The following is a 24,724-nucleotide window of genomic DNA, read 5'->3' on the forward strand; positions in this document are numbered from 1 at the left end:
AGTCTGCAATACTCAATTTCATCGTGCTGCGTTTAGTTATAAAAGCTAGTAGGTACAAATTTACTAAGGGTGCTTGCCAACCACCCCCCCCCCCCCCCCTGACCGAAAAACTGGCTACGCCCTTGTCAAAGCTTATCACAATTTCAAAATTTTCTAAAGCCGATTTTAGATGTTTGCATCACAATTCCTCTTACACGCTATATCTCAAATTTTCAACTTTAATATTCAATCTACACCTCCTCCTTTGTGAGCGCAAGTTGAAGTTTTAGCTCAGTTAATTATGGTTTAATTAATTTGAACTGTTCATCAAATTTCAAATCCTGGGTCATAATGGGCTGAATACCATATGCCCAATGGGCTTCACTCCCAAAAATATTAGTACGATTCAAAGAATGCCGCAACACTGCACGTTCGAAAAATCACTAACTATCGACTATTGTATTCCCATTCTCATTTCTCCCATTGTCATGGTCAATCCTCGAAAATCATGGTCAAGTTCAAGTGGCACCTCGCGGTCGGCCGGCTCAAACTGATCGCACAACTGGCCACCGAAAGGTATATAAAACCTTTCCGATCTATTGTTCACTCTTTCATTCGAGCCACGTTTTTCTTTGTTGCTGGTCGGCCGGCAACCACGCGAGATTGTTCTATCGAAGCACCAGATTTTATCGAACGATACCCTTCGAAGGAAGTATTTTGTGTAGTGACTGTCGAAAATCATCTAACCAATATGGTGCAATCAGTGTGCAGTGATATCCATCACCACGAGGAGGTCGTCTCGGAGGGTGCCAACCTGGACGAAATTACACCGGTCTTGAAGAGCATCATTGTAACCAGAACCAAGGATGGGGCCACAGTGGACGAAATCATTGGTAATCTATTGTTCCATATAGTGCATAGCGTGGTTTTATCTAGGTTTGCAGTGTGTGACTTGAAGCGTAGGCTATGCCTTCCTAAGCATAGCATACATTCTGTCAGTAGGTTATGAGTGATAATGTGAGTTCTTTCCATGACTAGGTGACTATAACAGTTTCACCGGGGAGAATCTGCTGTCAACTTGTCACACGCGGGATAACGTAGCAAACATTTTGCGACAAATCGAGGGCGTTTGGTCTATGTACAGCGAACCAAAGGGACCGTTTCTTTGGTACTGCTCGACGGACAATACAAAGCACATTGCCGAAATGATCAAGAAGCAAAAGTCTCCCCGCCTTCATCACCGACGGTACCAACCACCTCAGCTTCAAGGTTCGCACAGGACGCCCTACTCGTCGAAAATGGTACCGACCAGTTCAACTGCGACCACTGCGACCAACAACGCCCCTAACCCTCGGGACAAGTTCTATCCGGACAATGTGAATTTTATCCCTAAACGACATGCATGGAATCGTACGCCGTATCGCTCGGTGGCCAACCATCCGTATTTGCCACCCCAACGACGCCAAATGCAGCACCATCCGATGAAACCGATGATGAAGCAACAGTACTACTCTAACTCGGTAAGAACATAACCTCACTGATCCACGTGGTTATTCTAACTGTTCGAAATTTACTCGCGTTTCTACAGGTCTACTATGGACCAACGTTTTGTGGCATGCAGATGATCGGTGACGACTTCTTCCTTTCGCTAGCCAGATGGGAATTGGGATTTCAGTATGACCCAGGTAAGTTGTTTTGGTAATCTTCGTTTAGGCCAGTCAGTGATTCCCTATCATTTACGTTTCAAGCCCCTTGCAGTTGATAAGGTTTGCTCAAGGGCGTGGCCAAGGTGGACAGACCCTTCTGATCGCTCTTAGATATTCGAACTCAACTTTTACGTAGATTAACCTAGATTGTTTTATATTTTTTTTTAAATATTTTTACTTGGGTCAAAGGATCTCAGAGATTTCATAAAAATATTTTTGCAACTTGGAACTATTCATTTTATCTTACCGTTTTTGTGTCACAACGGCCCAATGAGATACAGATACAGGTGGCGCAGATAAACATTGCGAACCACTAGTTGTCTCTTTTGTTCTATGGCTGATCCAATGCAACTTAATTAGTGACGTCACTAATTGAGTTGCATAAGATCAACGGTAGAACAAAAGAGACAACTAGCGGTTCGCAATGTTTATCTGCGCCACCTGTATCTGTACGTCATTAACAACAACCAACTTTTTCTCACTATAAAAATCAGTCGTAGAAGCCTTTTCAATTTTTTGCCACACTATATAGATTCAAAGCTTTCATTTAACAAATTGTTAGTTTCATAGAATTCCTGTTTATTTGTAATTTGTTTTTTTTTATGATGATGATGAGTCTAGGTTTGTTAGGGGAATATATGTTAGTAAAAAGAAAATCGTGTTAAGTAAGGTTCCTTTGAATTCCACTAAGAATTTGCATCCTTTGACAGATACGTATTTCGACCTCAACTGTAAGGTCGTCTAAGTACGCATTCTACACGTTTTATACATATAAATGTATAAAACGTGTAGAATGCGATGGATCTTTTCAGTCGAGTCAAGTACAATTAGACACTGAAGACGATCTTACAGTTGAGATCGAAATACGAATCTGTCAAAGGATGCAAATTCTTAGTGGATTTCAAAGGAACAGTACTTAACACGATTTTCTTTTTACTTGTTTTTTTTTTACAATTTTATTGAAAGCAATAACCTGCTAGTATATATTTTATATGAGGTTAGCATTATTTATTGAAAAATAACTTTCTTTAGACTGGCCAAAAGCTCATGCAAGATAACAAGCGAATATAGTAATAATAAAAAAGGAATTTATTGAAATATGTACTCTTCAAAAGCTATCTCAGTAACCAAATGTCCAATCGAAAAAAAAATTCGGGGCCTTTTACCAGGATATAGGGCACCGCATTGTTTTGATTTTGTATGGGATATTGACGTTTCTTGGCCTTGTTGTTTACAAAATTTCTGTAAGATTGAAAGAGAAGGAGAGAATTTCATGCAGTGCCCTGTAGCTTTCATTTGGTGCATCTTCTTCTTCTTCTTTTTCTTCTTCTTCTTCTTCTTCTTCTTCTTTATGGCTCTACGTCCCCGCTGCGACTTGGCCTGCCTCGCTACAACTTAGTGTTCTTTGAGCACTTCCACAGTTATTAGTTGAAGGGCTTTCTTTGCCTGCCATTGCATGAATTTGTATATTGTGAGGCAAGTACAATGATACACTATGCCCAGGGAGTCGAGAAAATTTTCCCGACCGGAACGGGAATCGAACCCGCCGTCTCCGGATTGGCGATCCATAGCCTTAACCACAAGGCTAACTGGAGACCCCATTTGGTGCTTAGAGAACTCAAATCGGTTGACAGACGGCTGAGATTTATTATTATAAACTTGGTCAAAAATTCCTCAAAAAGCTTACCTACAACTCTTGCTGAGACCGTCCCACTATTTACACCATGTCTTTAAAAATGTTTAAGGTGGAGATTCTCTGAAAGTCCTCCTCAAAAAAGTAACAAAAATGCATTTTGTTATTCAATTTGATGGACCCCCCGTTAGTTGGAGCCACAACCATTTTTGCGGACCCCTCGATTTTGATCAATTGTTGGCTCATTTAAACCGTTATAACTCAAAAGTTTCTCCAAAAACCACCTCATAACAAAATGTTGTTGAAAAGAGAAAAGATAGAGCTACTATTTACGGTTATAAAAACATGGGTCGGCCATATTGATTTTAGCCGCCATCTTGGATTTTTATACCAAAACTGTTTTTTCAGCATGTTGGCAACCACCGATTTTCGAAATCTTTGCGTCAATCGAAAGCGGGGACATTTTTACACAACATATCAAAAATTTAGAGATGTATCTTTTTCCTATCAAAAGTTATCTGCACTTTTGTTAATCATGACGCGTTTTCTTCATACATTTCCTTGCGCACCGGCAACGACACCCAACAGCATCAAAGTTGGCGGCTGCTTGTATACACAACGGCACCTGCAGCCAAATTAGGGAAAATTGGAGGTTTGTTCCCGTTTTTGACTGTTTCTCAATGATGCGGACATTGCTTTTTAAAGTTGTTTGGTGTTTTGAAAAGCTTAAACCTTCAGCTTTCCATTAGTGGGTTCAGATTTCAAATAATTGTTCGTAAACACTGTGAAATAACGCTGCATTTATGTGAACAACCGGCACCTGGCCCAGTGCGCTAAAGTGTAATGATTTACAAAAGTGCAGATAACTTTTGATAGGAAAAAGATACATCTCTAAATTTTTGATATGTTGTGTAAAAATGTCCCTGCTTTCGATTGACGCAAAATTTGAAAATCGGTGGTTGACAACATGGTGAAAAAACAGTTTTGGTATAAAAATCGAAGATGGCGGCCAAAATCAATATGGCCGACCAAACTTTTTATAACTGTAAATAGTAGCCCTATCTTTCCTCTTTTCAACAACATTTTGTTATGAGGTGGTTTTTGGAGAAACTTTTGAGTTATAACGGTTTAAATGAGCCAACAATTGATCAAAATCGAGAGGTCCGCAAAAATGGTTGTGGCTCTAACTAACGGGGGGTCCATCAAATTGATAAACCAAATGCATTTTTCTTACTTTTTGGGGGGGGGGGTGGACTTTCAGAAAATCGCCACCTTAAACATTTTTGAAGACATGGTGTAAATAGTGGGACGGTCTCAGCGAGAGTTACCCTGTATTACTTCTAAGTACTCTTCGAAAGATATCTCAGTAATCAAATGTCCAATCGAAATAAAATTTTAGAGCGTTCTACTAGCATGTTGTATCTGTCATTTGGTGCCAAGAGAACCCAAATCGGTTGACAGACGGCTGAGATATTTAATATCTCAAAAGGTTTAGTTGTTTAACTCCTAAGTAGGGTTACACTATTTTTTAACCCTTTATAAGGCAGTGGCAACTACAGGGGATACTCAAAATAACTGGGACAGGTAAAATTTTCACTTTTCAAAAAATGTTCAACTCGCTGTAACTTTTCGAAAAGGGCATCAAATATTCTCAAATTTTTACTGTAAGTTCATCAACTAGTAGTGTATCAGTGAACAAAATATGGAAAAGATCGATTTATTCTACACAAAGTTATTAAGGTTCCAGAAAAAGGTATAATTATCCGATAGCCAACTTTCAGCTGTTATATCTCCGGATTCAATGAACCGAATGCAATGAAATTTTGATCATTTATGACTAATATAATGAACTTTGAAAAACAGTTTACTTAATTTGAAATTATTAATAAGAAAAAAAGTTAAGGCGATTTTATTTATTCTATGTTTTTTTAGTAAATTTATCTAGTTTTTATATGCATCCCATTACTTTTTCAATTCAATGCCGGCTATTTGGTTGCTTTCCTTTAAAACATAAATATATTCAAGTTAATTAGAGGGAATTTTAATAAACTATAATTACTATCTCGAAGTTTGAAACGATGATGAAGTTTTGAAATAATTGGTGTTATTATAGAAAAATAATCCAATCGTAATAATTTTCTTTCGTGTAAAGAATTTTAAGTTAAGTCAAAAGTTTTCAATAGCTCATTATATAAGTCATAAATGAACAAAATTTCATTGCATTCGGTTCAGTAAATCCGGAGATATAACAGCTCAAATTTGGCTATCGGATAATTATATCTTTTTCTAGAACCTTTATAACTTCGTGTAGAATGGCTCGATCTTTTCCAAATTTTGTCCACTGATACAGTACTAGTTGATGAACTTACAGTAAAAATTTAAGAATATTTGATGCCCTTTTCGAAAAGTTACAGCGAGTTGAACATTTTTTAAAAAGGGAAAATTTTACCTGTCCCAGTTATTTTGAGTATCCCCTGTATATTGCTACCTACTGTTTGTATTTTTTTTTCTGTTTTATAACAATTTATATCGAACTTTTTTTTTTGGTTTACGTAAAATTGAGATTACTAACAACGTCTGGTATTTTCTTGGTACTGAACAAAGCTTTAAGGCCGGACGGGACGGTGGTTGAATCGTCCGCCATTGCTCTGTTGCTAGTAAGATGCAAATCTCTACTTCTACTCCATATTATTGACTAAAAATTTGATCGTTCATTTGCTCACTTGTTGTGCACAATCGACTAAAGTTTCAGCTACGTCAGTGCAGTGGAAATTGATATTTGCTTCTTCAAAATCGCGAGGCAAATTGTTAGAAAGAAAGGAAAGATAGGAAAAATTACACGTCGTCCCGTGCGGCCTTAACAACAATTTGGGAGCCATTTGTAGTCTCAAAAATGGCTAAATTTGACCGGGTGAAGAAAGTTAGCTCAAACTTATTGTAAAATTATAGTTTTGGTAAATCAGGCCAAACATTCCAATAGGTCCTATCTGCATTTGAGAGCCTCTCTTTGTTCACTTTCTCTTTCAATTATTGCAATGTAATGGAACACTTTTCAACTATTTTTGCAGTACAAATCAAAAGACGATTGTTTTGACCATCGTTCAATGCAAGGAGACAATCATAATACAAATAAACAGCTGAGATATTAACAAAAGAGAGGGAAACCAAAGAGAGCCTCTCTTCTGCAGATTGGACCTTTAGACATGTTTGGCCTGAAATATTTTAAGAAATAATCAAATTATGGGTTGGCATGAGCTGAAGTTTATATTCTGGGTTAAGCCATAATCCACTATAAAATCTCTTTTCCGGCTTTTTATCGACGTCAAAAGAAGAAAAGTACCCTAAACGGGCAGTGGCAACTATATTGCCACCTAGATTTTTGAGAGTTTTTTTTTTCAAACAAAATCTGTTTTGTACAAGTAATCTCATTTCCATGATAGTATGCGTTGACAACTCCTCTAGTTTTCTCGACCTTATAAAGGGTTAACTGACAATTTTTGATAAATAAAAACATCATTACAATGGTTCTTAATGCAAAAATGTTTGTTTCAATTTTTTTCAACAACACCAACAACGAAATAAATAAAAATGTTATCCAATATTTGAGGGAAATGTTATCGACTATGTTCAAAAAATGCCTATTGATATTCATCATCATGCAATTTTTCGAAGATAATCGATGACATTGACTTTATATATTAAAGTAAGAGCGGTTTTGCCGTGACCAAATCATCAATATCTCAAATCCTACTAATTTGATGCAAAAATTATGTTCAGATGATCGAAACATATTATATTCAGCCTAGATATTCAGCTTTCTATTTTTGCAAAAAGATTGAAAATTGGATGACTCAAGGATTGACTTGAGGGTTTTTTTTTTTCATGAGAAAAGTGCTTTCATGAGAAATATGCTTACAAAACTCTTGTGAAAGTTTCTCACTGGGGAATGTCTTGAGGGTATTTCGGACGATTAATTCGTATTAATTGAAACATTGCTTTTATTCCTTTAAAAAGTTTAAATTTTTCTAGGAATTTATTCAGAAGTTAGTCAAATGATTGTCCAGATATTTCTCTACGGATTTTATAAGATAGTCTTTCATAGTTCCGTCAAAGAATTTCGGCAAGAATTCTTTCTAAAAATCTTTCAGTGATAAATTGGTAAATTTTCTTCAAGGATACCTTCAGAAATTCCTATGCAAAATCCTTCAAAAAATCTTCATGCTTCTTTTTCTCAATACTTCTATACCACATTTTTTCCTAGGTTTCTTCTGAAAAATCTTCAATTTATTTCTTTAGAAATTTTCCACAGATTCCTGCAAAAATATCTTTAAGGATTATTTTGAAGCCCTTCAGTAGGTTACTTCAGTAATTCCTCCATGGATTACTATAGGAAATCTTGCAGAGATTCTTTGAGAAAATTCTTCCAGGGATTTCTTCAGCAATTCACCCAGATTTTTTTTAGAATATCGTCTATATATTTCTTTAGTAATTTGATCAAGAAGGTTCTAATATCACTTAGAAAACCTACATCCCGAAATTACCCAGACAACTAGTAATCGTATAAGATGTTGCATAAGATGATAAAGTGGAGGTCATATGCGTGCATGCCTCCATTTAGGCGTATGTAAAATGTACGCATATCGCCTCCACTTTTACATCTTATTCAACATCTTATACGATCACTGATTGACTGGGTGTTTCTTGTTCACTAGAGATTTCTTTATACATTCCTGATAGAATTCTCCTAGGAAATCTTTCATGGATTTTCTCATAAATTTGGAATTCATTCAGATATTTCTCTTGGTATTCCGTTGGAAATCTACCTATGATTTTATACAAATCTTCTCCAACAAATTCTTTTGAAACTCTTCCAATGATCCCTCTAGAAATTTCTGAAGGATTTATTTAAAAACCCTTCTAGAGATTTTTTAGTATATCTCCATCTACAAGAGATTTATTAGAGAATATTCCGAAAATTCGTCCAAGTAATTCTTACAGGCATTCCTCTAGGAGTTTTTTTTTACGAACTACTCCAGAGTTACCTGCAAATTCTTGTTGAAATGTCTCCTGGATTTTCATATGGACCAAATATTCCAGAAGAATTGCTTTAGAAATTCCTACATAATTTTATTTAGTAATTCCAGCAGGATATCTTCTAGAGATTTTAATAAAAACTCATATAGAAATTTCTTCTGAATTTCATCCTATTATCCATTTCTATGGTTTGTCTAATGGTAACTGCAAAATTTCTTACCGATCTTCTGGGAAATATTTTTTATTAAACTTCAGAACAATCCTTTGGTAAAGTTATTGGTAAATTCTGGTAAAGCCAATTAAACTAATCGACGAAAATTGGTAAAATAGATCAGATGAGGTTTTATGAAAGCTCCTGAAACTCAATTAAGTATTTTTAAAACAAAACTCTATTGAACAAAAGATCCAGAAAACAAAAATTTAAAAAAAAACACTGTAAGAAAGTTGTTTTGAAGAAATTTATGCATCATTTATGTAAGGATTCTGAAATGTCATTTCTAATGGTTGTGCTGGTCTTAGTGAGGTTCTTGAAATGCTATATGTGCTCGTACTTAGGCTCGTACAAAACAAATAAATTTTGATTTTTTTTTGGATGACTCCCATTGAAATTTCAAAAGAAAAATACTATAAAAAATTAAAAAATAATAACAATGTCCAATTGTCATGGGGCGCCAATCTGGATGCTTGCCAAGGGCGCCATGAGTCCACGCTACGGCTCTGATATCAGCACATAATTAGGTATACATAAAAAAATTGGTCGTTGATAGAAGTTCACGATTTTCGATTTATTTTATAAACTAGTGTAATCGGTAGGACAAAACGTGGATTGGCCTATCCAAGGAATTTAATTCAAAATATGTCCTAAATACTCATACTACCTACTTACACACCACGAAATTTTCCCAGGATTCAGCTTCCCGTAGAAAACGTAAACAACGGCGTAGCCAGCTTTTTCTTTTTTCTTGCTCACTCTGCTAAACAAACGAGAGGATGAAACCAGGGGCGAATGGCCCCTCTGTCTCCATCCTTCTCTTTCTCGTGTTTGTGTAGGAGAGTGAGCAAAAAAAAAAAGAAAAAGCTAACTTCGCCGTTGAACGTAAGTGATAAATGCACTTTTAATTAATAAAATCGTTACTCTATTTGTGATTGCGAAATTGGCTAAATGGAAAGATTACCCTCATGCGTTTTAAGTACGTTTTTTTAGAAATAGTTGAGTTGTCTTACTGACCTGAAATACTTGTTGCGTGTTGATGAATAAGTTGAGATTTGATTGCGAAAAGCAATCCACGTGCTCAGGTGGGTGCTCACGTGTATCTGATGCGTGCAAGGATGTCATTTGAAGCATTTAAACGTTGTAATTTCCACTTGCCTTGGTTAGCCTTAGCAAAAATCGAGAAATTGACATTTACTCAGAGAGTGCTGGGAACAAAGTTTTTACGACAAATCAATGAATAAAAAGTTAATGAAAAATATCTCTTTTTTCAGGTGTCGCCCTAATTTTTCTTTAAGAAATAACATCTCTAAAATCCTAAGAGATAGAAATATGTTTTTTTTTTTCGGCAAAATTGTTCGAAATTAGGTACCTTTCAACTTTTTGTTGAATATTTCTGGCGTTCGATTTGAATAGGTCGGTCGAATCTGCATAGGAATCACAGCAAACATACGACGTATTCAAATCGAATGCCAAATTTCATTCATAGAGCAATAGAAAAAACAAAAAAATTTATGTTGAGATCTTGCAAACCATTTAGACCGCCTTAATTTTCCAACATAGAAAAAAAAAGTTCAAATTTAGGCTTTTATTTGCAATGATACTTGGTTAGCGTACTTTTAGGAGTTTATCAAGTATATTGCTGATACCTATTAAAAATATATTTTGCTGCCATAAATCCCAGGTAACAATTTGATGCTGTACAACTATTTTAAATCAGCCTTCATTTGAACATTTGAGCACAAGAGGTACAATCTTTTATTCAGCTCCTAAACATCTAATTTTGGTGATTTTATTCAACCTTTGGCTGATTTGAGGTTCATTGGAAGGCTGGTTTAAAGCTTAATATGCGCTTAAACAGTAATCAATTAAATTTAATAAATTGTGTAAAAATAAAATAAAAACACTTTCGTGAGCCTATTTGTCCCATTAGCTGGGTCTATTTCCAGAAGAGATGTTTGGGAATGTATAAATTAATCTGTGGGAAAAACTGGGAATTGAACTCGGACCTCTTGATTTATAGTCACTTACCTTTGCACCTACACCACACACGATTGTATACATATCCTCGAAAACAAGAACACTACTGGTTGTGTCTGAATAGTCAAGAGCATAAGTTGAACTAAGTCTGAATGGAGGCTGAAGAAGCACAAAAACCATGCTGGGGTTACCTGTCAAAAAATATTTGATTAAAGGTTGAACAATTCTGAATGTTGGTCTATGTTTTGAAGCTGGTTACCCAGATGAATAATATTCTATTCATCTTGATATTCAGCCATCTATGTATTGCGGATTTAAGAGATTGAACAAGCCATACTTCAGACCAATATTCAGCTATCATTGTGTTTAGCCATTGACACCATTAACCAGCTAATGTTCAGCTAATACTCTCACAGTTCAGCATTCATTGTTACTTGGGATTAATCAAATTTCAACTTAAGTATAAACTTTGTTAGGTCCAACGAGCCTAGAATTTTACAAGGCCTGCAATGATGCTGTTTTATTGAACATATAAATAATGTAATTTGAAAAGTTTTATGTTATGTAAGAAAGTATGGGAAATTTTGAGGTAAGTTAAAAAAAGGAGGTCAGATTCGGAAGGTACGTTGGTGGTACATGAAGAAATCCTTAACTTCGTTAAGATTCACGCAGATTTTCGAAAAAAAAACACCATCTATCCAGCAGGACACTTGTTTTCTAAGAATTCGTCAGGTACGTTCAAAATCCCGTTAGGTAAATACGCTATGGTACGCACTTGGTACACTCACTTAATGGTTTTCATTTCCAATTTTATGAAAAGTGTCCGCCCAATAGTTATTTATGTAACGAGTTGCAAAATGATGATTTTTACAGCACGAGTCGTACATTTATCCAACGAGGCTTGCCGATAAATATGACGAGTGCTGTAAGAATCGAGTTTTGCAACGAGTGGGATACAGTATATTGAGCATTCATCCATAATACCAGGAGCACTAACTGGCATTTAAAAAAAATAGGAAATATTGATTTTGTATCTTGTTACAGCACTGAATAGCTGCTGATGGAAAAAGTGCTGAATTTTTAGGTTAGGTTAGGTATCTTTATTAGAGAGATTTTCAGCCCGAGACACTGAATTTTTGATAAAGAACACAAACAAGTTCAACCAATTCAAAAGTCTATTGATATAAGTAATACAATTGCTTTCAAAAGTTTATTTGTAAGTTCTTGTGTATATCAGACATCTGCAATGGAACAAGAGATCAAAATAACACTTTTGGCTTCGAAATTGATATTACATGTCATTAGTATGGGAGCGGACCTGGTGTGATGGTTAAAACACTTGACTATCACGCCGAGGACCTGGGATCGAATCCCACTCCCGACAAACTCGCCAAATGTGAGTTCTTCCTTCGGAAGGGAAGTAAAGCGTGGGTCCCGAGATGAACTAGCCCAGGGCTAAAAATCTCGTTAATACAGATAAAAAAAAAATGTCATTAGTATAAACAATTTTTACAGTTTGAAATCAAAGTGTCTTACGAATCGCTCCCCGCTACTCCCCGCGGGGAGACTCCGTTCAAATACTCGTTTATGTATGCAGAATCGGTTAAAGAAAAATGCAACTGCCAAGAGCTGCTAAAACAATAGCGCCATGATGATATGTGTGTAGTAAAATTGTATGAAAAACATCAATTTTGTTCGGATTTTGTTCGAAGAAATCGACAAAAAATGAAAATGCCTTTAAAATGTAATTGAGCGCTAAATCATGTTCCAATACACTAAACAGCTAAAACTAGCAGACTACTATGATTTGGCAATTTTTGCCAGGTATTTTCAAATCTGGACCACTGTGTGCCCATCGATCTTTTTAACATGCGGTTTTTTGAGCCACGCTACTCTCGATCGTTCGCTATGTTTTCTTCCACGGATGCTAGATTACCACTAGATCTTTTTCTTCTTCTTCTTTATGGCCCGACGTTCGCATTGGGACTTGCCCTGCCTCTCTTCAACTTAGTGTTCTTAGAGCACTTCCACAGTTATTAATTGAAGGGCTTTCTTTGCCTGCCATTGCATGAATTTGTACATTGTGTTTTTTTTTCTTCTAAACCATAGGGGGATAATCTGCTCAACACACACCCTAACAGAAGGTTAGGGTAGTGTAGGTCTGAGGCTGTCTTCTACAACAAAAGTAAAAGCCAGGACTACTCTCTCCTCGTATCCACTAAACCATTCCTATGGTCGCCAAACCCTACGTCTCTCCGGAACCACCAAGAAGGTATTGCTTCAGAGAGGGGCTAGTGTACATCGCACCCACAAGGTTAGCTGCGTAGCCTGCAGCAACGAACATCGATGACTCGCTTTGGAGAGTCCATCACGGTAGCATGCTGGCGCTTAGCCAGTTTCTCGAGTGGTCCTCGCCACTCCCTTTGTCCTCGGAAGGCGGGCAGGGTCAACCCCGCCCGCGCCCTACTGCTGAGCGGACATCAAGAACTGATGCCCACATGCAACCCGATCTGACCTGCCCGCAAAGGAAGGGTATCACTACCCTTCAGGCCCTATCAGATACATCCGTAGGTTGCAGACAGCAGGGTCTCACCTACCCCGACCCTTACCGGGGACCCCTTTCCAACCGCGGGCTCAGATCCAACCCAGTAGACTGACGCCATGACAGCACCACTACCGGGACTTCCTCTCCGCGGCCACATAATCGCTGTAAGGGTCGATCTCGACCGCAGGGCACCGGTATGACCTACGAAGCCGACTCCGAACCCCTGGACCACCTCTTGTACTGCATCTGGACTAGCCACTCTCCGAGTCCACGCGCCACCTCCTCTGTAGCTCCCAAACGATATGGGTGATAGCCGTTGAAACGGCGTTCCAGCCAAACTCATCCCTACACATCCTCTGGACCAAGTTGTCCGGGTTTGTGTCCTCCCGCATGTGGCAAGCATGCGGTCACGCATTGTGCGAAAACGCGGGCACACGAACAAAACGTGTTCCGCCGTTTCATCTGAACCATTGCACACTGGGCATTCGGGAGAATCCGCATGCCCGAAACGGTGTAGATACTGTCGGAAGCAACCATGACCTGTAAGGACCTGTGTCAGGTGGAATGTAACTTCCCCATGGCGCCTATTAATCCAACTATCTACCCTCGGTATCAACCTATGGGTCCACCTTCCTTTGGTGGAACTGTCCCACGCGCGCTGTCATTTGACCATTGTGCCGCGCATTTAGAAGCACTCCATGTCTTCACTGATAAGAATGCTGATAGGCACCATACCAGTAATGACGCAGAGAGCGTCGTGTGACACGGTACGGTACGCGCCCGCAACCCTCAGGCACATAAGCCTGTAAGTACTTTCCAGCTTCCGTCGGTAGCATTTAGTACTTAGCGCGGTGCCCCACGCCGGGCCGCCATATCTAAGTATGGACGTAGCAACACTAGCCAGAAGCTTGCGCTTACTGGCGTACACCGCAGAGCTATTGGACATCATCCGGGACAGTGCCGCAATAGCTGTGGAGGCTCTTTTACAGGCATAATCGACGTGGCTACAGAAGATAAGCTTATCTTCGATCATCACGCCCAAGTGTTTGACGGAGCGCTTTGACAGGATAGTGCACTCTCCTACACTGATCTCCGTCTGCTGCTCCGACTTCAGGTTGTTAACAACCGTCACCTCTGTCTTGTGGTGAGCCAGCTCCAGTTTCCTGGACCGCATCCACGCCTCCACAACCTTGTTCGAGTGGTTGGTACCTAGTCAACTTTACCTCCTCGATCGTTTCACCGTAGACTTCGAGCGTAATGTCGTCGGCAAATCCGACAATCACCACTCCCACTGGGTACTCTAACCTCAACACCTCGTCGTACATGACATTCCATAACACCGGACCCAGGATGGAACCTTGCGGGACTCCTGAGGTTATGTGAAAGCACTTCCGACCCACCTTCGTGTCGTAGACTAGTACACGATTCTGAAAGTAACTTCCGAGAATCTTGTACAGGTACTCCGGTATCCCCAGACGCAAGAGCGCATCGGCAATAGCAGTCCAGCTGGCGCTATTAAACGCATTCCTAACATCCAGAGTCACTACTGCGCAAAAGCGAATTCCCCTCTTAGGCTCGAGTGCTTTCTCGGCGGTTTTTGTAACCGACAAGATATCGTCTACGGTGAACTTCCCCTTCCGGAAGCCGTACTGGTTACTCGAAAGACCATTTTCGCCCTCGGTGAACCTCAACATTCTATTGAGGATGATCTTTTCGAGCACCTTGGTCTATATGCCGACGGGTCTCCGGGTGGTTTCCCCGCCTTTGGCAATAGTACCAGGCTCTGCCTCTTCCAAGCTTCTGGGAAAACTCCCTCGTCCAGGCATTTCTGCATAGCAGACCTGAACATCTCGGGAGCCTCTGCAATAGCTGCTTTTAAGGCCAGGTTCGGAGCTCCGTCCGGACCTGGGGCCTTACCTACGCTAAGGGACCCCGCAAGTTCCACATAGGTGACCCTCTCCTCATCGCTAGCCCCAGTCCCCGGCTGTCCTACGAAAGGAGGCCAAGGACTAGGATCATGACGCGGAAAAAGTCCTCCAATGATCCCCTCCAACATCTCTGGAGATTGCTTTGTAGGAACCATCACACCTCTCGTCTTGGCCATAACGACCCTGTAGGCGTCACCCCACGGGTTCGTATTGGCACTCTGACAGAGACCCTCAGAGCAGGCCTTTTTGCTTGCTCTTATCTCGGTCTTAAGCGCGGCTTTTGCAGCGGCGAACACCACCCGCCGTTCGTTTCGCTCTTCCTCTGGTTCCTTGTACATTGTGTGGAAAGTATAATGATACACTATGCCCAGGGAGTCGAGAAAAATTTCCCGACCGGAACGGGAATCGAACCCACCGGCTCCGGATTGGCGATCCATAGTCTTAACCTCTAGGCTAACTGGAGACCCATTACCACTAGATCTTGCATCTTAATATAGCAGACATAACACAGTGTCATTATTTCACCAGATATAAACCAAAAGACGTCGAAATTTGAAATGGCGCTGACGTCATTTTGCAGAATTACGGTAGTTCAGGTGTGTGATCAAAGAAATGTGAAGCAAAATAACATGCACTTAATTCAACAACATATATTAAGCAAATGATTTTTAAAAAATACCTACTACAGCCTTAATTTTCTGCTAGTTATAAATTTTAGGGTGGTTTTGGCACCCCTAATACTTTCTAGATGCAACAACATTCTCACGGCTTCATTTCCCTTCGTTCTAGGACATTCAATTCAACAGAGTGGCCTCTGCATTTCCGGCTTAACAATCGCGGAAGCAGCGGACCGCGTAATGAAGGCCCCCTACATTAACGATCGGGTCATAGTTAACGTAGGCGTAGTGGACATTCTGCATGGGAGCGAATTCGTCGACATGCAGCATGATCTGTTCCAGCTGAAGAGAAACCTGGAGAATCGCGGTGCCAGTGTAATACTGACCACGCTTTCGCCATTGGCGAACATGTCACACATCAAAGACATCACCGATAAGCTGCATAGGTTCAACAGCCTGATCCGGAGATACCAGTGGGAGCACATCGATCTCTGGCGGTGTTTCGTCAACGAAAAGGATCAAACCCTGTACGAGTGTTTCCAGCCGGGGCCCAGACAAGTCAGCGGGAGTAACAAACCACATATCCTGTGGAACAAGCTGGGTCGTCAACGTATTATCAAGTTTATGAAAACGCAACTCGCGAGTTTGATCTAGAACTCTCGACATTTCAAACCATATTCGGCCGAATTAACAACCTAGCGTAGTCTAATTTTTTAATCTGTATTTGTGTAGCTGTTAATAAGAACTTGTTTGTCATAGCTTTAATGTTAGAACACTTTATTAGCGTTTGTGAAATGTAAGGCCACCGTCATCGTTGTTCCCTCGTATAGGAAGCAGTTTTGGACATTAATCCGGAATGTCCAAGACCGCTCCCTATGCCCGGGCGTTATCCATTTGATCTTTCAAAATCCGGAAAGAAAGCATAACTGGATAACGTCCTTCGCTGGACGGAGCCGTTGCAGATAGCAATCGCAGGCGATTAGCTCTCTGGAATGATTCTGGCCAAAGCTTGCTCCACTGGGTCACCGGTTCCCATTGGAAGGTAAGCGCAACAACGACTGACATTGAGGTCCCTTGCCCTGACTACGAAGTTTGGAACGTACTATGCCGTAGATATGAACAATAAAATGTTTGTAGTGAGGGAAGGAAAATTGAACATGTGAAACCAAATATTAGTTGCCAAAAATTTACAATACATTAGATAGATTTTTATATGCCTAGAAATAAGAATGATTTTTTTCATGCATAAGAGTGTTCATTTTGTGATGTTTGTATTTTGAATAAATTTGTGTTATATGTTGTGTAACTGGGGTGTTTAGAACTGTCCTGCCGCAGAATGAAAGAATTCACAAAACTCATATGAAACGAGCTCATCATTACGAATGTAGATCAAATATCATTAAAGGGACCCAAGCTTATACAAATTCAAATTTGTTGTCCTCGACGTCATGATGAAAAATACCTAGCAGTAGTGTTTCGGCCGCCACCTTTATAACGGTTCGTGTTGATTTGATAGCTTGACCTCAAACCCCGCGTCTGCGTTGATTTGACAGAAGCGTTCGCTCGCTTCGCTGGTCGATCGTTAAATTGGCTTCTTTAGTGGTGTTGAGATAATTCCATATTCTGAATCTGCTTGCCAAACTGAGCCGAAATCCAAATTTTCATCAATTTTGGTGCCCGGGAACCTATTTAAAAATCAATTTGAAATTTGTATGGGTGCGATTTGTCGAATTACCCCTCGTCGCATTTTGTACTGAGCGGAGCTGTCAAGCAGTTGCCCAGCTGTCAAAAGGTGGTTTCAAAAAATCTCTTTGAAATTGATTTTAGATACCAAAATAAAAATCTAAAAATCTGAAAAAAATCATAGCGGCTCAGAAAAAGGTGCTCTTTTGTTTAAAAATAAAAAATCTTTGATTTTTTCTTAATTTAAAAACCCAATTTAGGGGGGACACTTTTGAGACACCACTGTCACGTCGGTTCGTCGGTGGTCCCACCACAGTGGAAAGGGGACCTTGGGCCAACATCCTCACATTTATACATTTATTTGTTCATCATCATTATTATTTTTCTTTTCCTGTTCGGGTTTGTCACTGCGACCAGTTTTTAGATCTATTGTGACATTACCCGTATCCTTAGTGTAGTGCATGTCGCATTACTCAATTGCCATTGAGGGGCAATAAAGTATCGATTTTGATACAGTTTTTGTTTTGTTTTCTTAGAAAACAAAACAAGAGTACTGATATTGGCCATGCATCGGAAACCTAGCATCGCCCTTGTTTTACTGCTAAATTCTCCCCAGTAGGAAGTTTAGGACCCGGGTTTTAACATTAGCAGCAATATCATTCCAATAATGGAACATGTGTTCAGTAATAAGGATTCTAGTATGTTCCTTGCGTACTAGCACTTTCCAGTCTTCGAAGAGTTAGTACATACATGGATCCCTAACCCAATTCAACATCATTAAGACAAGACATATTCAACAATAGTACGCCACAATACTCGGTTTGTGGCTGCCGCTCACCATCCTCGGTCGCGCCCAATACTCGCCAGTTCACGCTCCACCTGGTCCGCCCATCGTGCTCTCTGCGCTCCACGCCTTCTTGTGCCAATCGGATCAGTAGCAAACACCAGCTTTGCAGGGTTGTTGTCCGGCATTCTTGCAACATGCCCTGCCCATCGTATCCTTCCGGCTTTGTCCACTTTCTGGATGCTGGGTTCGCCGTAAATTGCAGCGAGCTCGTGGTTTATTCTTCTCCGCCACACACCGCCGAAGATCGTCCTTGGCACGTGTCGCTCGAAAACTTCGAGTGCTTGCAGGTCCTCCTCGAGCATGGTCCAGCAGGACCACCGGTCTTATTAGCGTTTTGTACATGGTGCATTTGGTGCGTGGGTGAATCTTTTTCGACCGCAGTTTCTTCTGGAACCCGTAGTAGGCCCGACTTTTGCTGATGATGCGCCTCCGAATTTCCCGGCTCACGTTGTTGTCAGCCATCAGTAAGAACCAAGGTAGACGAATTTCTCCACCACCTCGAAAGTATCCCCGCCTATCGTAACATTAGTACCCAGACGGATCCGGTCGTGTTCGGTTCCGCCTATCAGCATGTACTTTGTTTTTGAGGCATTCACCACCAGTCCGACCTTTGCTGCTTCGCGTTTCAGGCGGGTGTACAGCTCTGCCACCGTTCCAAATGTTCTGGCAATAATGTCCATGTCGTCCGCAAAGCACACAAATTGTCCGGATTTTGTGAAAATCGTTCCCCGGCTGTTGAGCCCGGCTCGTCGCATCACACCTTCCAGAGCGATGTTGAAGAGTAGGCATGAGAGTCCATGACCTTGTCGCAAACCCCGGCGAGATTCGAATGAACTGGATAGTTCACCCGAAACCCGTACGCAGTTTTGCACACCGTCCATCGTTGCTTTAATCAGTCTAGTCTACTTCTCAGGAAAGCCGTTTTCATCCATGATTCCCCATAGTTCTGCGCGGTCGATACTGTCGTATGCCGCTTTGAAGTCGATGAACAGGTGATGCGTTGGGGCCTGGTATTCACGGCATTTTTGGAGGATTTGCCATACGGTAAAGATCTGGTCCGTTGTCGACCGGCCGTCGATGAAGCCGCCTTGATAACTTCCCGCGAACTCATTCGTTTTAGGTGACAGACGACGGAAGATGATCTGGGATAGCACTTTGTAGGCAGCATTCAAAATAGTGATCGCCCTGAAGTTCTCACATTCCAAATGGTCGCCTTTCTTGTGAATGGGGCAGATTACCCCTTCCTTCCACTCCTCCGGTAGCTGTTCGGTTTCCCTGATCCTGACTATCAGCCGATGCAGACAGGTGGTCAACTTTTCTGGGCCCATATTGATGAGTTCAGCTGCGATACCATCCTTACCAGCTGCTTTGTTGGTTTTGAGCTGGTGAATGGCATCCTTAACTTCCCTCAGCGTGGAAGTTGGTTCATTTCCGTTCCCACTGGTCGTCGTTTCCTCCGTTGCCGTGGGCTCCCGTGCCTACGTTCTCCACACCGTTCAGGTGCTGATCGAAGTGCTGCTTCCACCTTTCGATCACTTCACTTCCGTCCTGTTGTAGGTACATCCTTGGAGGTGCATCACACAGCTCAGTGGAGAGCTACCCAAGTCACAATGAATACTGAACAGTGAGAGTATTATTGCTGGTTGCTTTGAAAGATGGATTTTTGATGCACTTCATCTATCACACTATTTTTGTGCTCCAGCACGGTTGCCGATAGGGGAAGACGGGGTAAGACGGCCACCCTAAGCCAAAAAAATCATAACCTAGCACTGACAATGAATTACACTAGTTTCAACACAGCATATCATTTTTCAAAGTGTTGGGCATGCAAGAAAATTAATTTTCGATTCGTGCTGTTGAAACTTTTATATTTTTGAGTCATTTGAAAATGTGATTAAAAAGCACTTTATTTTTTGACGACGGGGTAAGACGGCCCACCAGCGGGGTAAGAAGGACCATCACTATTTTTTTAAATAATAGTGATTAGAAATGTTTGAATTTAATTCGTTGAAATAAGATATGACTCCCTTAAGGACAAGGTATTTGGAGTACATTGCTCAAAATTTCTAGAGCACCGTTTTTTAGAACCGTTGAACGGATTTGGATGAAAATGCATCACGCTAATTGTTCAGTGGTTGTCAATAGCGTGATGCATTTTAATCCAAATCCGTTCAGCGGTTCTAAAAAACGGTGCTCTAGAAATTTTGAGCAATGTACTCCAAATACCTTGTCCTTAAGTCCCTCACATGGAAAATTGATTTACATAATTGTCCGGGGGTTACCATTTATTATTTTTATTGGGGTATCGTAAATATGGATATTCAAACACCCATTTACATCACAAAAATGTTGTTTCTGGTTACGTCCAGCGCAGACAACGCAAATATGAGTTTATTTATGTGAAATGGCGTATTTTCAACAAACAATTTTCGATGAATTGGGTGCAGCCATTTTATTCTATGATATAGGGGGTGGCCGTCTTACCCAGTTCGAGGTGGTCGCTTTTACCCCGCTTGGGCAAATTCTACTTATGAGGGTACACGGTAACCTGAAACTACCCATCGACTGGGTCGATTCGACCCGGATTTTTATGTTGTTAGCAGTTGTCAAAATCCGGGTAACCCGAAAACCCAGATTCGCTGAATTTGGGTAAAGATCTGGGTAATCGGCACTTTGTCACTTTTCGGCTTGAGAATATGGCGGCGGTCAGGAGAACGCTGGAAGCCATGAATGTTTTCGCGAAAAATATGCCGATAAATGACGGGAAAACAGTGGAATTATTCCGGGGAACTGTTTTCCAGTGAATAGCGCGTGGCAACTGAGAGCTTTTTAATCAAAATCTAATTTGGAAATAAATTAACAAAATCAAGGCCCCGGAGGAGCTGGGTATCGTTTACCCAGATTTTGCCACCAACATCGGTAACCCAGATTTGAGTAAAGTGGCCTTTACTCAGTTTAGAGTAACTGCAGTTTTGCTCAGTCTGGGTCGCTTTGACATCAATCTGGGTAACTGAGGGTTAGCGTGTAGTTCATAAGGATTTTTGTTTTCAATCTCAATCCCGTTCCTCTTTTGTTTTGTTAACATTCCTGGTAAGTTATTAACGGGTTACTTTTTTGGTTTGAAAACGTTATTCCGAATCAAAATCCTTAGGGTTGTATGCGACAAAATTAGATCAAATACATCATCATGGAGCAAAATCTTTGTTTTGTTTATTTGTTTTGAAAATCTCAATATAAACATTGCACAAAATGGCTCAAAATGACAAATATTCTTTACTTCAACAGAGTACTAGGTGAAAGTTTATAGAAAACGGTATTTTCATGGTGAACTGCAGGTGGTCCGTCTTACCCCGGCGGGCCTTCTTACCCCGTCTTCCCCTATCAATTTTATAAATTACACATTTTATGATCTTTTTCTACAAGAGAAATGCATAAACCTGTATAACTGGCCACCCGGTCATGACTCTGGGTGAGAAAAAAGAAAGAAAGCCAAATGCGTGGGTTGTCAGATGGATGAGAATCAAAACAAAATCGAGAAAGAATCAGGCGAAACACACACCACGTGCTTATTTGTGACATTTCTCGACGTCAAAATGCTGTCAGAGAGCGCGGTTGCACTTATCGTCACACTTTTCAACCGTCACACTTTCATACTGTGCAGTTCGATTTAGTGGGAACTGTGCAATAGCTGAACATTAGCAGAACACAATGATAGCTGAATATTGGTCTGAAGTATGGCTTGTTCAACCTCTTAAATCGGCAATACATAGATGGCTGAATATCAAGATGAATAGAATATTATTCATCTGGGTAACCAGCTTCAAAACATACACCAACATGCAGAATTATTCAACCTTTAATCAAATAATTTTTGACAGCTGACCCCAGCATGGTTTTTGTGAAGTCCACATCGCTTCTTCAGCCTCCATTCAGGCCTAATTCAACTTATGTTCTTGACTATTCAAACACAACAAGTAATGCTCTTGTTTTCGAGGATATGTATACTAGAGTGGGTCATAGTTTATATGGAAAAATGAAAAATTCAATGGTATTACATCCAGATCAAAGCTTTTTTGATCCCATTTCAGGACCCAAATAAGTGTGTAAAATTTGGGCAAGATCGGTTATGTTTTGCGCATCGCGTTTGAAGTTTGTATCAGATTTTACATGGGAAAACACACTTTTTTTGCATTTCTCTTATAAAAAGCTCGATTTTTTTCTAAAATCATGTAACCGATCATGTGAAAACATAGCCTAGGGTGTCCTGAAAAACTTTGTCGAAGACCGCGAAGTGATCTGATACTTATGAAAAAAGTTATGGCGTCTGTCTTCAATAGTGGTTAAAAAGGAACTAATTTATTAAGCAAAATGTCATCTATAACTAGAATTATCAAGGCTTGCTGTGATTGACTTCAACACTCCTCCTCAAGCCGCAGAGATTCCCATCAACCTACGGCTGTCCTCGAATTTCGTCCGCTGAAGTGGTTTGGTTAGGCCGTCGGCGATTTGATCCTCCGTTCCAACGTACGTCAGTTTCACAACGCCACGGCCGAGAGCGTACTTAATGAAGTGATGGCGTATGTCGATGTGTTTGGTGCGTGGATTATATCCACCGTTCTTCGCAATTGCAATGCAGCTTTGGTTGTCGCACCGGATCTCGATCGCTTTGCCACCACCGTTGAACAGGGCTGATAGTCCGCGCCACCATAATGCCTCTTGTACGGCAGCTGACACGGACATGTACTCCGCCTCACACGTAGATAGTGCCACCGTGGGTTGCTTTTTGCACATCCACGAAATTGCACCGCCTTGTGCTATAAAGATGTTACCGCTGGTTGACTTCCGCTCATCCGGGTCGGATCCCCAATCGGCGTCGCAGTAGCCGACAATGCTGGAGTCCGCATCCTTCTTATATTCCAGTTTTAAACCGAAAGTACCGCGTAGGTAACGCAGCACGTGTTTCACCGCGTTCCAGTGCTCCAGGAGTCCAGGATTGTTGTTGAACCGGCTGAGAGTGTTAACCGCGAACAGAATATCCGGCCGAGTGCTCTGCGCCAAATACATGAGACACCCAAGAGCTTCTTGATAGGGGACGCCACTCATCGCTGCCGATTCATCGTCGTCCTTCGGGATCACATCTCTCGTCAGTTTCTCGCTGCAGTTCATCGGCACCTTCACTGGTTTGCACCGATCCATGTTGAACCGCTTCATTATCGACTCGACGTAGGCCTCCCGATCCAATGTGATGGAGTCCTTGCTTCGACCAATCCGGATCCCAAGGCAATGCTGCGCTTGTCCCAGATCTTTCATCCGAAAGCAACTAGATAATTGATGCTTCAATTTGTTCTTCCAGGCTTCGTCGTTGCTGAAGATCATCAGGTCGTCGACATATATCGCAACGAACATCATTTTGCCTCCTCTGATGCCGACGTACACGCACGGGTCGAATTGTGAAGGTACCAGGCCGAAACGTCGCAGAGCCGCATCCAGTTTGTGGTTCCAAACTCGGCTCGACTGCTTCAAGCCGTACAATGCCTTGTTTAGCTTGCACACCATTGTCTTCCGTTTTCCGTCTACGAAGCAGGGGGCTGCTCCATGTAAATCTCCTCGTCGAGATCCCCTTGCAGAAAGGCCGTTATTGCATCCATCTGGTCAATCGCGAGGTCATGCTTCACAGCCAGGGCGAAAAGGTATCGCAGCGAACTGTACCGCACGACGGGAGCATACGTTTCATCGTAGTCTACCCCCTTTCGCTGGGAATAGCCTTTGATGACCAAGCGTGCCTTGTGTCTTTGAGGGTTTCCGGCCGCATCACACTTCGTCTTGTACACCCATTTGCACTTGATCGCTTTCCGCCCCTTCGGGAGCGGAGTGAGGGGCCAGGTGTTGTTGTCCACCAGCGCGTCGAACTCCTCCTGCATGGCACGTTTCCATGCGTCGCTATCGTCCCGGGCCAGCGCTTCTTGGTGCGAAGCGGGGTCGTCTCCTGATCCGCCATCCATGCCAGATGCCATCGCCACAAGACCATCGTCATCGTTTGGTCTGCCGGTGCTGTCGTCATCGGGGAACCCATGGAAGTCGCTCGAATCATCGTCGGAGATTGGCTGTGGAAGTGTTAAACCGGGTAGGCCAGTGGTATCAACAAGAAAATGTTTGTACTTGCCTGGCAGGACGTGCTCCCGTTCGCTGCGCCTCAACACCTTTGACCGAGGTGGTTCTGAAGATTGTCGCGAAGGGAGCACAAGGTCAGTTAACGTAGAGGTGCTTGTATCACATTCTTGGCTTGAAACGCATTCATCGTAGTCGTCATCTGATTCCGCTTCATCTTCAATTACTGGATGTTCTGGTCGCGCCACAGGTTCCTCCGGAACGGGGGTCACAAACGCCGGAGACATCGCATCAGATGGAACGCTTTCATCCAGAAACACGACCTCTCGACTCACGATGGTTGATTTCCTCTTCGGATCGTATAACCGATATCCTTTGGTTTCTTCATCGAAGCCCGTCAATATGCATTCATGGGATTTGGGATCCCACTTGCGCCGCTTCTGTTTTGGAATT

General features: G+C 41.4%; 1 protein-coding gene across 1 annotated transcript; it reads left to right on the plus strand.

Moving 5' to 3' along the window:
- The first annotated feature begins 460 nt into the window (after positions 1-460).
- On the plus strand, positions 461-16,939 carry LOC109411603 (maternal effect protein oskar). Its single transcript, XM_019685162.3, has 4 exons — positions 461-872; positions 1,018-1,499; positions 1,568-1,664; positions 15,806-16,939. Exons 1-4 carry the CDS (start codon positions 488-490, stop codon positions 16,285-16,287), a joined length of 1,446 nt encoding a protein of 481 aa, XP_019540707.3. The 5' UTR covers positions 461-487; the 3' UTR covers positions 16,288-16,939.
- Positions 16,940-24,724: the final 7,785 nt, after the last annotated feature.

Source organism: Aedes albopictus, chromosome 3 (genome assembly GCF_035046485.1).
Source record: "Aedes albopictus strain Foshan chromosome 3, AalbF5, whole genome shotgun sequence".
NCBI classification, from domain to species: Eukaryota; Metazoa; Arthropoda; class Insecta; order Diptera; family Culicidae; genus Aedes; species Aedes albopictus.

What these genes read in the sequence shown, in the direction of transcription:
- LOC109411603 (XM_019685162.3), top strand. Translation starts at nt 488, where the DNA reads ATGGTCAAGTTCAAGTGGCACCTCGCGGTCGGCCGGCTCAAACTGATC. An exon ending in AACAGTACTACTCTAACTCG is followed by an intron (nt 1,500 to 1,567) that starts GTAAGAACATAA and finishes GCGTTTCTACAG; the next exon opens with GTCTACTATGGACCAACGTT. An exon ending in GGGATTTCAGTATGACCCAG is followed by an intron (nt 1,665 to 15,805) that starts GTAAGTTGTTTT and finishes CCTTCGTTCTAG; the next exon opens with GACATTCAATTCAACAGAGT.